General features: G+C 33.3%; 1 protein-coding gene across 7 annotated transcripts in view; it reads right to left on the reverse strand.

The window, feature by feature from the left end:
* LOC119631536 (protein furry) overlaps window positions 1-17,513 on the reverse strand; it is a 110,912-nt gene that overhangs the window by 71,618 nt on the left and 21,781 nt on the right. For 4 of the 7 annotated variants that reach the window (XM_038023842.1, XM_038023839.1, XM_038023841.1 and 1 more), the window contains exons 2-14: window positions 14,525-16,122; window positions 13,913-14,050; window positions 13,513-13,853; window positions 13,276-13,414; window positions 12,086-13,207; window positions 11,909-12,035; window positions 11,599-11,800; window positions 11,362-11,544; window positions 7,183-7,326; window positions 4,739-4,906; window positions 3,179-3,328; window positions 359-528; window positions 74-228 (exon numbers count right to left, since the gene is read on the reverse strand). In XM_038023842.1, the coding sequence (XP_037879770.1) occupies window positions 74-228; window positions 359-528; window positions 3,179-3,328; window positions 4,739-4,906; window positions 7,183-7,326; window positions 11,362-11,544; window positions 11,599-11,800; window positions 11,909-12,035; window positions 12,086-13,207; window positions 13,276-13,414; window positions 13,513-13,853; window positions 13,913-14,050; window positions 14,525-16,122 (4,637 nt within the window). The remainder of the gene's footprint in view (window positions 1-73; window positions 229-358; window positions 529-3,178; window positions 3,329-4,738; window positions 4,907-7,182; window positions 7,327-11,361; window positions 11,545-11,598; window positions 11,801-11,908; window positions 12,036-12,085; window positions 13,208-13,275; window positions 13,415-13,512; window positions 13,854-13,912; window positions 14,051-14,524; window positions 16,123-17,513) is intronic. The other 3 variants (XM_038023845.1, XM_038023843.1, XM_038023844.1) reach the window with 1 other exon arrangement.

Genomic DNA, 17,513 nt, shown 5'->3' on the forward strand with positions numbered 1-17,513 from the left:
AAAAAAATACTTTTAATTAGGAACTTAAAATATATGAAACGAAGTGAGGGAAATGGAAAAATTCCAAAAATACCTGTAAAGCACTAAATTGCAATTTCTCCTCTTCGGGTGTTTGACCAATTTGTGAGGTAATCCCCAAAGGTTTTGAAAATAGACCACACCACGTGGCAAACAAATTAAATAAATTACGTTTCAAATCGCGTGTTAATAAAGTAGCGCATGACTCCACTAAACCGTAATCGAAATGATTAAAAAACGAAAGTAGGAAGGAAGAAAGAGAATTGAACAAAAAAAAAAAAAGAAAAGTTTCATTAATTTCCCGCTTTTATTTAGATCAAGGCAAAAAGAGTGTACTTACATGAAAAATTCTTAATCATTTTGCGTATAAAATTACAAAAATGTGCCTTAACTTCACGTATACTAATATTATCCTTATCAGTCTCAGATATTAAATATTGCATAGCACCTTCAATATATTCAACAAATGTTGGATGCAGCGACATTGTATCGCGCTCTAAAACACAAGTACTGCAAAGTAAATAATAAGATAACGACTGCATAAGAAAAACTGCATTCATCTAAAAACGTATTTTAAAAATCCCGTAACGATATTAAATTGAATTCAATAGCATATCTTCAAGGGGCAGTAGAAACAAATCTACGAGTATACCGTAGCTACAGAGATGGCTGTTTGTCAAATTTAAAAGTTATATATAACCTAAGAATTTTCATCCGATTCTTATAACGGAAATTATTATTTTTTATATATAAAGATTTTAATAACTTAAAAAAATTGTATACATATAGATATTTATTTAAAGCGAAGTAATTTTCTACGAATAGAAAATTTTCTCATTTTCGATTATGACTGGCGAGGTCAGTTAAGAAACATATGCATTTTACATTTATATATACATACATACATATATACACATGCTCTTTATAAAAACTCTGCGGGTACATTTTATTAACCTACCCCATTTTCCAGCGTGCAAGCGGAAAATTACTCTAAAAGAACCATTTATGCTACGCGTTATGCTACAAGTAAGTGAACATACAAGAGCACTTTTATGGTTCTTTGATTGCATACCAATGGTAAAAGTTTAAAAAAAATTTTTTTTGAATAACTATAATAAAAAAGAATGTATGTGTAACTTTTTAATCGCGTTTTCCTCAATAAGCGATGGTTCGAAATGACGAGCAGCATAACCGCAACAATTTTCAAGTCTTTAAAATAACATTTTTTAAAGGAATGCGTAAAAGATATCGGATGCATTTATTTAAACATTATTTTGTTGACGAAGGATTGCCTTCTTGCCCTCCTCTGGCACTGCCATTATTTTTAATATTTTTTAAAAATAATTTTTTTTCAATACTTAAATAAATGCTTAATAATTTCCTCAAACACAATTATTGTAATGGCCTTTCTACCATTCAATGAAAAATTGTTAAAGAAAAAAAAAAAAACGTTTTATTTATAAGGCAGATGATGGTGTATCGCCTGTACAAAAATGGCAAAAATTGACCACGCCTAGTCAAAATATTATATAGTGTATCAAAATTTCATTTATTTATTTATTTATTTTTTGCAATACCTTTATAAGGCGCAGTTTCAAGTTTTGGACATATGGGTCCGACGGTCTATCCATCAGTCCGTCTGTCCAACAGCGCAGTATCTGTGCTAAACGTTGTCCCGCTAGCGGAAATGAAAATATCGCCTAAAAATTTGCAAAAAAATTTGAAAGTGATCTCAACTTTTCCAAAGACACGCCCACAAGGTCTACGCGACTGTGCGACAAAACCTTTTATTTTGAAAATAGAAAAAATCAGCCGCGTTCACTTCATATTGTAGAGAGTGAAAATTTAGTTCTTTCACAGTTGTACTTGATACTTGGGAATATAAAGCAAAAATGCATCTACTTGATGGATATAAAGACAGAAAATTCTTACATCTCCTTACAAATACTAGAAAGATGAAATTATTATTTTCGACACTTTCATGGCGCCATAAAATGAGATAGTATTATCGAAATAAATGAAGAACCGGAAAATAGACATCCTCGGTATATTTATTAGTAAGAAAGGGGAAGAAAAAATAGTGTATCGTTAATATTGGATGTATCGTAGCGAATCGATTGGGAGAATTTTTGCACCGAACATGGAAGTGGCTTTGACCACTAGATTTATTATATCGTTATTTAATGTCAAAGCTATCTGATATAAGTCACAGTACAGAAATATAACGTGAAAAATCCCCGCTATCCGTGTTTTATAAAGGAAAACATGTGTTATACGAGAGACATGAAATCGCGTAAATTGAAAACGCGTTATAAGATCACCGTATTACAGGGGCGGATTACTGTATGTCGAAGAGGTCCGTAAGTGTAGCGTTAAAGTTGATTTTGGGAAATCTTTTTCGATTTGTTTGCATCTTTTCAACGAGATCTCTCGATGTGCGTCTGTCTCCAGCGATATTTGAATTTTGAGTTAACTAAATAAGAAGACACAACTAAATAAGAAAGATTATGCAGCGATATCTTCAAAGAACTAATGCGTTGTAAGGAGATCTAAGAATTGTCTGACCATTATTTTGGCGAATAGTTTTAGGCAAACAACGCACAACGCGGAAGGAGTCATATTACGTTAATCGAATTTTTTTTTTTTTTTTTCATAATAGCATATAACAGTATATATATATTTTAGGATTCGGGAGTGTGTTGCCAACGGGGTATGGTAAACATTTGCCATTCAATAGGAGACTTGAAAGTTTATTCAATGTAATGCATTGCCATAACACATGTATAGCTCTGTTACTTCAAATCTGGTTAACTGGCAAATGAACAGGACTTAATCTGCATAGAATAAGCAAATGGACTTTTATGATAATGAGTAAAGCAATGAGTACGGCGAAAACAATTTCGGACTCTGCATGCAACAAGACTAGAAAACATTTCCGAGAATTCTTATTCAATACATGCCATGTCATGCATGCAAGTCGTTTACAAATGGATATGCTTTTGCAAAATTGATTTATGGCATGAAAATGTGATCGGGTGTTCGCCACAGCAAAACTTTCATATAGTCACGCACAGTATTTGGTTTGATTTATTGGTCTAGTATCAATGCAAACAAATGTACATTCGTTTTTTGGATTCATTGCAGTGTTGCGATTACTTACCAAACGCCAAATGTACCGTTTTCAGCAATTTTCTCTAATACTCGCACCAACTGTAAACGTAAAGCATCACGTCTACGACGCCGTCTCATATTCTCTTGCTTTCTATCAACCGCTTCACGTATGTAGACAACGAGTTCCTCCATTATATCTCTGGGAAATGAAAAAGAAAACAAACCAAGTAATCGTTATCATCATCATCATCATCACTTTTTTGTTGCTGTTGTCTTTAACTTAATTTCAAATGTTTACATATTTTTAATAAGCGATTATGTGAATGCACGATTACGTGCTCGATTTATTTGACTTACTCTTAGTTGACTTGAGTTTAATTTGTACATAGAACACATCTCGCTATTTAAAAAGCGTCACTGATTTGAATATTTGAGCGATGAACTTTTTTCAAAGCAAAAATAAACTATTGCTTATTTTTTGAATTATACCGATTACCGTCACAGTCTCTGCTTTTATATCAACCAAAAGGGTATGTATATATATATATTAGGATATATATATTATATATATTAGGATATATATATATATATATATATATGTATAAGGATATATATATATATATATATATATATATGTATAAGGATATATATATATTTCCAGCGTGGCGCAAAAATCAAGCGATTAGAAATAATTGTAAAGTACGAGAAAAAACACTTCGTGGCGTCTTTCTCAGTAAAGGGGCTCAGAGTCGCGTATAAAAACCTTACTGTACTCAGTTTGAAAAGCGACAATGTATAAGTAACAAAAAGTCAAAAACATTGTAACATACGATTGATTCAGTCGAAAGTACCTGCGTCCTGGCAATGGGCTAAAATGTGGAAAAAAAATTCCATTGTATTTAACAATATCAATTCCATTGAAAGAGTAAAGCTTCGCAGGCATATGAAAAAATTTATGTTGTTTAGGATGAAAATGGTTTATCACAATGTCAGCAGCGGTTTAGCAAACGATTTGCTATGTCACACTCTGGAACTATGCCGGATGCAAGTTCGGACTTATGACGAATCGTTGCATTCATTTGCAAAGTAATCAAAAAACAATTTTAAGGGCTGGGTACAAAAAGAAGCTCAATATATGGGTAACACAATGCAGAAAAGTGCATCATGTGCAGAAAATTGTTATCCAGTGGTGACAGCGGTCTGGAATGATGCAATATGCCTTCTATTGTCAGCAATTAGAATTGATCAAAAGAAAAGGTATGATCACGTTCATCACAACATGGATAGGATATGTTAATGCATTAATCGTATTGAACGGTTCTTGTCCTTCATCATCATTTGTGTCGTTCTCAGCTGAAATCTCTTAGAAGGTGTAGAATTAATTTCGAAAGAAAACTTGTCAAATTACTTGGTTCAATATTTGGGTTCCCCTCCCCCTCTGATGAATAATTACAAGAATTTTGTAAATTTCGTCAAGTTAATTTAAAATATATATAAAAAAAATGATACGAATTTATGCAATCATCTGATATAAAGATGCAATTTGCACGACTAACAGAGTATCTTATCTAAAGATGTGTCCTTCATTATAAAATATATTTTCACGTACTTGAGAGCATCATGGTTAATCATGCCAAGCGCATTAACGGCAGCATCACGTACATCTGCTACCTCACAACGCAGCAACGGCACTACTAGCTTATATAAAGCTTGCGGTGAAGCCGAACCCAAAGCGGATTTATCACTACGATCGGCATTCAAACTATCTGGTGAAGAGCTGTAAAGTACATATGAAAATTGTATGAAATTATACAAAGGAAAATAATGTTTTTCGTTTTTATTTGTAACTAATTTCTTCAGTTAGGAAGTAAACAGAGAGAAAATCTAAAGTTAAAATAACAAAAAAGAAAAAGAATGCAGCTTGGACTATATATATATATATAGAAAAATATGGAACATAATAACAGAGTAATTAAAAAAAAAATAAAAATTCAAATTTAAATCAACGTGAAAGTGAAACCAATTAAAATGTAAAATTCCTCTTTTTATTGCACAAAAAAAAAAAAAACATGAATAAAAAAAAATTAAAGGTTAAAAGTTGCATTCTCTTCTTTTCCAATATGAGGCTCCTTATTAGATTACAATCTTATTATTACTATACCCTCCACTAATTATCATCATAACGTTAGTTCCCTAGTTCTAGTCTTCAATCGACTGATCTCTCTCGGATGCGTAACTTTGTTGATTAACAACAGTAAATATATGGATTACTTAAGTATTACGTCCATCGAACAAATTTTGATTGCGAACTTTTTTTTTTTTTCAGAAAATGTTACCGATTATACTGTTGCTACGTTTGTGCAAATCTTCCTCACAATTGTGCGGTGGAGGGTATCGCTCATATTCGGCATAGGCCGAATCTAAGTGTTTCAGTTGCATTTGAAAATTTATTTAAGCAAAAGTTATTTGATATTTAATTATATAAGGGAGAGACCCGATTCTTTGATACCTACTATGCATCTAGTAAATATAAGATGAGAGCGGATACTTTCCCTTTTAAGCATTCAAATGTAATTCATTGAAATTGAAGACTCTGACCAACAATTTCAAGCGGAACTAAATCGAAACAAAAAAAAATTAAACTCATATTCGAACAGTCAGTGTCTCTAACAAATAGAAATTTTTTTCTAGGTAAGAGGCAAAGCAAAGTTTCTCTCCTTTCTCCATCTACAGATTTTATAAAGTACATAAGTACACCTCGCTCGATGACTAATCATATCGTCCCTATTGACAAGTGCATGCAATTTTTACGTAGTACCAACCTTTAAAGGAAATGTGTATAAATTTCATAAGATTTCGACCTTTAGTTTACACGTTACACTTATTTCAGTGAAAAAAAAAAAAATAAATAAATAAATAAATAAAAAAAAATTTAGATTCCATGTAGAGCCTGTACGCAAAAAAGTTTATGTAACAAACGAGAGCATATGTTCATCTGCGCACGCGATTTAATCTGGATTTATTCCACGACAATCGAAAAGTTGAACACAAGTGCTTTCGAACGCTCAAAATGGCGGTCCCGCAAGTGACTTTATTTTTCAAATTACATATCATGTTCAACTATGATTTTTCGCAAGGTGAATAAAACTTCGTTACTTAATCTTTTTAAGATCCGCTCGTCAATCGGCGCAGCTTATTTTCGGAAATCTTCGCTATTCTAATGAGCTTAACTTTACCTTTTTAAAAAACAATAAAAGCTCCGCTAAGGCTCAATCGCTGCCTATTTTAGTATACAGGTATCGGGATTGTTTAACTCCTATATATGCATATATATATATATATATATATATATATATAAAAGGACTTGTTATCGTAAATAGATATAGTCTTACATATTTTAATGATATCAGTATGGGGTACTAGAGGGTCGGGCCTTGTCGGCACGTTCCCGTTGATTTCAATAATTTGATTATTGAAATGCAGTAGTCGCTGTTCATGCAAAATCAATAATTATACAAAAATTCTTTTATTTAAACATATACATAGAGATAAGGAAATAATTAAGCTACTTGGGTGTCTGTTGACGCCTTTCTAACAAAAAGGATAAAAATGTCCCGTTTTTGAAAATGGAAAAACATATGCTTTTACTACAGCAACCAAAACAACAACATACATACACTAATAACAATAACTGTAACCAATTGAAAAGCAGCTTAACATTATAATACAGCAAAAAATTATGATAAACATTTTTTTTGTTTTTTTTTTCCAAATTGATAAATAACTCTTTAAAGTATCGACACATTCAAAAACTATATATATTTATTTATTGCTTTACATATTTGTCAATAGCTATTTATATCTCGTTGTTCACACTTAATATTAATTAAGTTAAATATGTTAAATAAAATTTAAAATATACATAAGATATTTAAATTAAAATTGGCAAAAAAGTGGGAATAAAAGAAAAAATTGAGAACAACAAAAAAAAAAAAAAAAAAAAAAACAAAAAAATAAACAAGAATTGACAGAAAAAGGGAATAAAAAGTTTACCCCAAACGTTTTTGTCGCGCCTCTTTACGACCATAGGATAGCGGCAGTGTGAAACGTGTTACAATTCCTTCGGGTCCAAAAACATTCGAAGGTATATTATCCAAAGAATCGGATAGTGAACGGGAATCCGATTGATCTTGTAAACTAAAAATTTTCATTTGTTTTTTTTAAAGATTTATTTTTTGTTGTGAATTTTTTTTTTTTTTTGTTTTTTTTTTTTGTTTATAATTTTTTGTTACCAAGAAATCATATTAAATTAGTTAAATGAAAACATATTAAACAACAATAACATAAATTATGAAATAATGATGCCAAAGGACACAAGACAAGAGAATTGGCCCGTGAACGTTTTGTTATGTTTGTATGTAAAAACGAATTAAAAATAGCAAAAATTTTCATGTCACAGTGAACGATCGATTGAATGATTTCTTTGTGCTACGTTTAGGGATTTCATTATCAATATATATATGTGAATTGATGTTTTTGCGATTATTATTATTATTATTTTTTTTTTTTTTTTTTTTCAATCGGGATAGCTTTTCAGTTATTAGCTGCTTTCACTTACGTTACGTTAATGGTACATAAGATTTCATATACAAATAAATAAATTACATAACGATATTGTGAAATAGTTCCTTTGGGTAATTAATGACAAACACCTGTTAGAAATTAATGCTTCTTTTCATATAAATAAATGCTTACTAACATTTTCTTTGTGTTGATATATACCTGTGACTGGTGACATAATGACAACATGACGTATTTCTTTCTTTTCTAAGGAGTGCCAATCAATGAAGAAATATGTACGGATATGTTTGATTATAGGAAATTCAAATATTATATTTTTGTTGAAGAGAGACAGTAAAAAAAGAGACAACCATATAGCCGGCAACAGCCGATCAGTCAACGACCTGCTGCTTACTGTATAAGGAATAAGAAAACTAATTAATTATTTATTAAATTCACTGAGTCGCTTATTTAATTTCCATTTTCGATGTTGAAAGTCCATAAACAACAATGAGATAAAAACAAAAAATTACCGTATCGAGGTAAGCCAGATACTATAAATAAATATAACATAAACTTAAGTGTAGCGTTCCGTCTAACTTCTATAAAGAATAACCGGGAAGAAAGGGGAAGTAGCTTGAAATTTAAAATCAATATAACAAATTTTCGTAAATCAGCTTCAAAACCCCTATTTCCCCTATAGGCGCTCACAATTTATATGGGTTTGCTGATGAGTTCTAATTTTCTCTGATAAAGGTTAATTCGAATTGGCTCACTTAATATATCGATCGTAAATGGTTATACCTATACCTAGGGGTTCTTTACCTTCCTGAATGAATGCTTTGTCTTATTTAGCCGATATCATAACTTCATAACCTTCACAATGCATTTTAAGTCTCAGTAGGCAATGAGTTAGTTCGAAACGAATAAAGCGTCTTATTGTGAAAAAGTTGTATGAAAAAAATTTGGAATTTATAAAATGTCTCGTTAAGTGAATGCCAGAAAACGGATCAGGTGGTGTCATCTCTTCAATCGTTTGACGGAAAAGTAAGCTTGTAGCAATTCGACATAAAAATGAATAGTCCTAAATTCGGACCACATAGAGAAAGTAAGCCTTTATAAGGTAAAACATCTCATTTTTAGTTCGTGACGAAAATAGGTGAAAAAAATCAAGACAAGAAAGCTAATTTTGTAATATTTTAACCAAGTCAGTTCATCTTTTGCCCTCGCCTCAACCTACCTCTAAAAAAACAAATAAAAAAGTTATATTCGGCGGAGGCCGAACCTCGCATACCCACCACTATGTTTTTCGCATTCTACTCTCAAAGTTCTTTTACTTGATACCCATCTCCCTGGCATTATTAAGAAAAAATTAATCACGATCTCTATCATATTCGCTTTAAAATTAACCTATTTTTACGAAGATAATATATCTGCATTTAACAAGTGTGCGAAATAGTTTTAAACATTTGGTCTTGTTTGCGTTACGATGAATGAGCAAAAAAACCTCAAAAAAGTGAAAAAAATAAAATTTAATTATTCGTAACTGTGCGTGGACTTGGCCGATTGATTCCATTTTTGAACCTAAAGGTCAGAGCTGAACTGAACTAAAGGTGTTTCGTAACATAGAAGTGGAAAATTTTTTGCTTTCTAACTTTTATAATTTCCGAATAACGATGAAAATCCCAAAAATGTTTGTTAAGAAAAAAACGGAGTTGAGTTCAGTTCAGTTTACGCTACACCACGCGCTTCCGCTCTGACCGACTTGGCCCATTTTCAATACCAACCTGCTTCAATGCTTCTACAAAATTTAAAGTTCATTTTTGTAATCAGGAGAATGCCAACAACACACGCCACATAGACACACAGAAGGACAGACATGACTAAATTAACTCAGGATTTAACGCTGATCAAGAATATATATACGCTATAGGGTTGCTGAAGCTTCCTCTTGGGTGTTACATACAAAATCAGTATAACCTATAATCTTACAGTACAGATGGGTATAAAAAAAAAAAACATTTATTTACTTTCTCAAACTATCTAAATATACATCTTGCAGAGCTAAAGCGTAAAGCGTAGATTAATGCTAAGAGGAGTTAAAAACGATAAAGAGCATTAAACACAATCATATATGAAAATCCTTTATTCAAAATAATGTCAATCGATCAATAATTGGACATTTTGCCTTAAATTGTGTAGATATAATTGCTTCTGAAATTTCTTTTGTCCTAAAGTAAAACTAGTCCAAATTTTTTTGCTTTTCCTCAATTTTGTTTTTCCTTCTAGAGTCTGAAGAAGCAAGATGTAATGTATATGTTTCTATAAAGTTTCTACCATATATAAATTTAAAAAAAAAATAAAAAAAATATTAATTACTTTGTAAACTTTGTTGCAGCAATCTCTGTCCCACGATTAAATGCTACGAGTTTAACGAACGACACGAAAGTGTCAAGAAAGTGAAAAGAATAAACAGGCGAATATAATCTCGAAGGGAGCAACAGTATCACATCGTTCGCCAAAGCTGGTATATTTTCGATTTAGCAAAATATAGTTTATTTGAAACTGTAGGCCATTGCAACGCGGATCGCTGAAATAGAACTTGTGCATTTAGCAAACTAGAGATCATATCTTTTTAGTTCATCATAATCTCCAACATGTCTGGTCATCAGTATGAAGAAAATTGTAATAAATTTCTCTATTTATTCATTACTTGGCCGCATATGCATGTAATTGAATATATATTATTGCTTATCATAGACAGTATAATTGCTTTTGATGTGTAATTTCAATGTTTCCCGATTTTAAAAGTTTCTTCAAAGGATAGATACCTTTATTGCTACATAAATATGGTCAATTTTCGACCACAATCGCTCTTCATCTTTTTATAATTTATAAATAGAGTTATTGCCTTGCCTGGTGAGTTGGATTTTTTTCTTTTTTCAAATTATTTTAAAAGTGAAACTCAAATATTTAACGGCCTTGAAGAGCAAAAAAAACAAAACAAAAAATATTTAATAATAAGGAAATTTTTTCATAAAATTTTCGCAAATGTGTTCGTGTAAATGCCAGAATCACAAATGCTCATAGCATATTTAATCTTCACGCGACAATATCCTGGTAGCAAAAAAAATTTGATCATCAATTTGTTTGTATTTTTATTGAACATATTAGATGCTAGATTGGCTAATTTCAGCATCTCCTTCAAAATGGAAATGGCGGTTCCATTTTAAAAGTTTCGCGCGTTAAATACAAAAGACTTTTGCTATTGTCTAAAATTTACCGATCTTATTAATGCTATCCAACAACATATACAAAAATATGTATAAATAATGACTACATTAATAGGTTTTTTTGTTTTTTTTTTTTTTTTTTTGTCAAGTGGTACATATGCTATACGCCTACCTGTCTTGTAAGTACATGATATATGATTAATAAAATACCAACTGAAGCCAACGAAAACACACAAAAAGTGCTAATTATTATTAGTTATACTAAAAAAAAACGAAGAACAAGAATAATAAAATAATAAAATATTAAACGCCTAGAGAATATGTGAACATTTACAAAATGAATGTATGGTAGGAATGAAAATGTGAATATGATGGGGGATGGATGAGCGAAGGACAACATAAACAGGCCGTGTGATGAACAAGACGTGAAACTACTTACCTTAAGCTTAGATCGGGAGAGGCGCAGCGTATGGCAACACTAGGTATTTGAGGTACTAAACGCATAGCCATAGCCACCTGATTTCGCCATAAACGTAAATACAAATCTTTTTGACTTTCGGTGGGCACTTTCTTTGTGGGAGCCGACGAACGCAAAAGTGATGCGCGATTATCGCTCACCGGTCTTAAGAAGATAATACACATTATTATTGTTTATAAATTCGATAAAACTACTTACGTTGGATCGATTACACTATATAGCGTTGTTACTCTAACATAGCATATAGGCCACGCCTGAGTTACAACTGACGGGCATTTTTGTAGTATACGATCTCTTTCGAGGAAGCCAAATAAACAAACCGACCAGGGATCAAATTGTTGTTGAGGCATGGCACTACTTTGTGATAAATTCAGTGTAGATGTGGAAGACTTTGAATTATCTGAACAATAACAAAACAAAATAAAAAATAAAAAAAAAAAAAAATAAAAAAAAAAATAAAACAAATAAATGTTATCTTTTTTAATAGGAATCCTTTAAAAATCTTCACCATCAGTTTGTCCACCCAACCAAACACCACTAGAACGTTCAGCTATCCACTGTAAGTCGATTTGTGTGGCATTTAGTATGGCCGTCTTTTCGGTTTGAGGCAAATGTGGCAAGCATTTTTCTAAAATCTAAAGAAAACATCTAATTATGTAAATAAATGCGTCTTGCATTAACAAACCTGTGGACAGCATTTGTCAATAACATCGAGTAATGGCGGTTCGTTTTCGGGTAAACATAAAGCTTTCATAAGATTCTTTACTTCTTTCAGTATCATCGCCGCTAGCTTACGTAGATAAGGCCGATAATTACATAAGAGTACTAAAGCGTAACCCTCCACAAAGTGCAGCGTTGTAGCTAAAGGAATTTCATTCTTTTTATTTGCATCCGCCATATTTATTACAGTTGTTTGTGTTATGGTTGAAATGCCACTCGAAGTAATGCTTGAAGTCGCACTCGAATTGGTATTTTTCGCATTACTGACACTCGAGAGTTGACTGGTTGCAGTATCCTTACCAATACCAACGTTAATCACACCACCCGCTCCAGCGAGACCTTGATTATTCGTTGGCCCAATGGTAATGTTTGTTGAAGCGGCTACGTTACCACTGGCGGTGGGTGTCTTTAAATTATTACCACCAGTAGAACTATTGCCATTAACATTAATGGCACATCGCCATATATTTAAAAAGACAAACAGCATACGAGTGCAATTCTCCAATAATTGCGGATAGGTGTCGGTGACATCGCGCACCAGAAACTGTGTGTAACCGTGCACGACATCCTGACGCCAATCCGGAAAATCGATTACCAACGTTTGTAATGATTGATGCGTTAACATACGCAACTCCTCGTCCATGTGCACCGTGAGACGCGACAATAAGTCCACTAACTCTTGCGGTGTCATTGTATCGGGAATTAAACGAGGCACGGCCGCCACACAAGTACGAAAGAGATCAATGCGAGGTTTACGTTCGCCCGAGAGCATTTCATCGGGCTCTTTATTTTGATTTTGTGTATTCGTCATCATTAGTGGACGCCCATAATGAACATCCAGGGCTCGCAGTATATCGACAAATACACGTCTCACGTGTGGAAAATACGTCGACATGCCGATACTACGCGCAGTGTCATCCGTTAGCATTTTGTTGATATAGGTTTTCTTAACACGCAACGTATTGCCGGAGGGCAAGACAGGTACTGTGCGAGGCATTGGAGGTTCGCCGTCCTTCTGCTGTAGAGAATCAGCGACCACTAAGAAAGCACGCAAGCCAATACTCATACGTTCGGGATTAAGTATTAGCTGAAATAAGTAAATATATAGAATATAATTTAATTCGTTTGTCGAGGGCATTTTTTGGAAACCGCTACCTTAATAGAGCGCCCTACGCACAGCAGATCATAAACTATTTCACGCATAGCAAAATCTAAGCGTTCTTGAGCTATAAATTGTATTATCTTAACGAAAATATTAAGTGGTGTGTCTCGCGGTACAACACCTTTCGAGCCCCTTTATTAAAGAATTAAGATACCGAAAAGAAGAAAAAAAATATATAAATAAATATATTTTATAATTTGGTACATTTACAGAGTTACAGGGAATCTTACTTGGGAAATAATGAATTTACAATACTTTGCAGGCGCGAATGTGTAGCCGAATTCGATTCACATTTAATACGTATCATGTAAACCCATAATAGGCGATATAAGGACTCCAAGGCTACACGGCTCATTTTTGAATCACGATTTTTTAAATTACTCAAGCACATGGCCAAAAAGTAATGCCAATTCGATAGGAAGAATGTCTTCTGCGAAACGCATAGCAGACATGTTACCAAAGGGAAAAGAGCTAAACGATGTTTCGATTTCGTAGAAGCGTCCAGTGTTTGCACATACAATAACTCAACGAAATTTTTAACGCAGGGTACGTTCACTTCATTTTTAACGGCCTGAAAGATAACATAACCATTTACATCTGTAGTGTGCTATGAGTTATATCGAAACTTACTGCGGCTACGGGTACAAGAATTTCGACGAATAGACCAGCCAAGGCGTGCTTAATATCCTTATCTTTTAATTCTAAGAAATATTGACCGCATTCATGCATGAATTGAAATGATGCCTCAAATTCTTCAATAGGCACCATCTGTAACAATGGATAGAGAATACATATAGAAATATTTTATAAATAACGGATCTATGCATAAACCACCAAAAAAAAAATCAGGTAAATTTAAGGTCGATACCTCCATTAAGGTTGAATACCGGGCTAACTCATTTTAAAGTCTTTTCGGTCCAACTTATCCGCATATTGGAGATCGGAACAACGACGATAACGGAATATCCCAAAATATATACGAGACACGCACACGCACTCGCCTCTAGTCTTTTACCTTTTGAGTCGAAAAGAAAACAGAAGGAAAGACGACATCGAAAAAGACAGATTTTATCTCGCCAGATAATGCGTTTAATGCTTTCGGTCTTCGGTTCGGTAATTTATGGTATTCCAAGTGCGTTACAAATGCGCGGAAAAACACCTGCTAATGAATGCTTGTCGAAATTTTTACAAGGCGGTATGCATAGATTTCAAATGAATATAGGAAATGGCAATAATACGTACCTTTACGCGAAAAAATTTCATACCCATTAACAAACTAATTATGCTTTGCGTGGTGTGTGGAGAGGGCTCTTTGGCTCTTAAATCTTTTAATTCATTCATGAAACGTTTACGCACCGAACTGAAACGGGATTGGGCCAAAACACCGATTACCTCAGCGTATAAGTCCGCTATAATATGTATATTATGGGCGTTGGGATTGTTTTGCAAACCGTCTTTGTATTTAAAATGTTTGAAAGCCAAATTTTCAATACTACGCACCAAGTCCTCATGACCCGGATGAAATGGTAATTGCTTTAAAATTTCGATGAGAGCTAAACAGAAAATGAATTCAACGGCAGCTTCTCTTCGTTGCAATTGAAATTCCAATTCAATGCCATTCATAGGTTTGCTGGCGTTCGCTGATTTCTCCATACGTTTCAAATCATTTTTAATTTCCGCATCGGACAATTGCCGTCGATGCCAAGCCAATAGCGTATGCAATAACGAAGGCAAACAATGCTCAGCAACACTACCTAAAGCCGATAACAATTGATCAAATTGTTGATCTTCGCCGCGTTGCAACAATTTCGATAGAGTTTTATCGGCACTTTCGAGCATTACAAGTTCAATTTTCTTTTCCGCTTGCAAAGTGAAATCTAAGAATAGATTACGCATCACAATTTCGCCTGGCCTTAAGCTATTGTTATCATTATTTTCATTTTGATTTGTAACACCGACACTGGTAGCTAACGTATATGGTATCATATTGACAACGGAACTGCGTGAGTGTGTACCCCATGGCAGTAAAGACTGCCTCTGCGGTATCATTGCGGAATTATTGCCTAATGCCGGTAATGCCGTATTAGTTGCTGTCGACGCAACTGCAGCCGTTAATGGTTGGGTATTAAGTCGATTGGCGTTATTCTGTGCATCAACAGAATTGTTATTATTGCTATTACCGCTATTACAACAGCTATTAATATTTTGATTATTCAATTGGAATTGATGTTGTTGCTGTCCCATATTGATTACGTTAACGACGTTATCCGCATTATTGCCAATTATTAACTGTGATTCATTTAAATTATTGCCGCTAGCGTCGCTAATATTGGATAAATTTTGAGGTAATGGATTTTCATCATTAGCTATGTTAATGGTACTGAAAGCATTATTATCACCGCTATGTATTGGCGATGAAGTCGTTATATTAGCTATTCCTGGCGCGCCAACTCCACCAGCCCCGGCTGCTACTCCTGCTGCTAGTACTACTACTCCTACTCCTACTCCTACTCCTCCTCCTCCTCTTTCTCCTCCTCCTCCTCCTCCTCCTCCTCCTCCTCCTCCTCCTCCTCCTGCTCCACCGCTTGCTACGATTCCTAAGCTGTTACGTGACGACTTTGGTGTTACTAACGCATAATCACCGTATGTAACTGAATGATGAGAGGGAGGTGTGGTACTAACTTCGTTATTATCATTAACTGGTGCAGGCATTTGATCCTCATTCTCATCTATAATGCTAGTTGCAATTGGACTGGAAGTTGTTAGGGGGGTGGCAGGTCCAGTCGTCTTAGGACTACCCAAAGTGTTTATAATGTTTTCATTTTGACTTGGATTTGATCCTATTCCCGACAATAAAAAAAATCAATTGCTATTATTATTCATTCGTATTCGATTCATATATTTTTTGCATTATATTTAAGACATCATTAATTCCAACTATGAATGAAGCTAAAATGTATTTAAAATGCGAGAGAATGGATGACAATGACAAGCCTATAAAATGCGATTTGTATAAAAATGAAAGAGTACCGTGAATTTATGCTTAGCCTTTGCATAAAAATATGATGCATATCTAAATTTGCCCACCCTGTACATTGAAATAATGGAAAAGTCGACTAAGCCAAATAATAAATGATTTTTCATTCATCAAACATGAAATGTAAAATTAAGAACAATTACGCTTACGGTTATGGAAGTTTAAAAAAATGCTCCCATCCCATCCGTATTTTCTGTATGCAATCATAATGCCAAACTATAATTTTTCGCCTTTTATTGCCGGAAAATGTTAAACATGACAAATTTTATTCATATAGCAATATTTTCAATATATATATATATATATATATATATATATCATTATATGAATGGGTTTCTTCGCAACAGAGCGCTTCATGCATGTCAAAATAACTCAAAAACTTTTGATCTCTGCTTAAACAATTGGCAGACAGATGGACAGACGGTCTTGAATCGATTCGAAAAATGATTCTGAATTGTTTGGGGTGTTCAAACTTAATTGAACCTTATCATAACTGGTATGTATGTGTGCTTGGATAATTGGGCATCCGATACGTAATGAAAATGTGAATATATATATTGAATGGGGATATATAGAGAGAGCAAGCTTAAGCGTAATTAAACAAGCGAAATTTGTGATGGACATTCCCGCCGTCGAGGCAGAAAAATGTACGCACACATTTTTTTTTTTTGTTTTTTTTTTTGCTTTGAATAAAATGTTCCTTTGAAAGAGAGCTTGTGGAAACTGCAAAAAAAAAGAAAGCTTCTATGAAAATTCGAAGACAAAATTTAGAAGGAAAAGAAAAAAAAAAAAATTTTGATGATAAATGTAATGACATTGTGTTATGTAAAGTTCACACGAGACTTTTGCAATTAATATTTCTAAATTATTGTGTGATGATTTTCTAATTATAGGCGTAAGGTCTTACGTATGAAGAAGTAGTTCATAAGTAATGAATTTTAATTCGCAGTATTGAGCTCTACATTTTACAGTTTTACTCTACTATAAATCGGAATCGGAAAGAAGAAAAATGTTTAATTGAATACCGCCGTTCGTAAAGAATTGTAAAAGTTCATAAAATGTACGACTCGGTAAAATGCCCGACATTATAACAGCTTAACATTCCCAACAAGCGTCAGCTAAGTCAAAAAAATAAATAAATAATAGTAATAATAATAATAATAATAATAATAATAATAATAATAATAATAATAA

This window comes from Glossina fuscipes, unplaced genomic scaffold (genome assembly GCF_014805625.2).
Source record: "Glossina fuscipes isolate IAEA_lab_2018 unplaced genomic scaffold, Yale_Gfus_2 1, whole genome shotgun sequence".
Classification (NCBI taxonomy): Eukaryota; Metazoa; Arthropoda; class Insecta; order Diptera; family Glossinidae; genus Glossina; species Glossina fuscipes.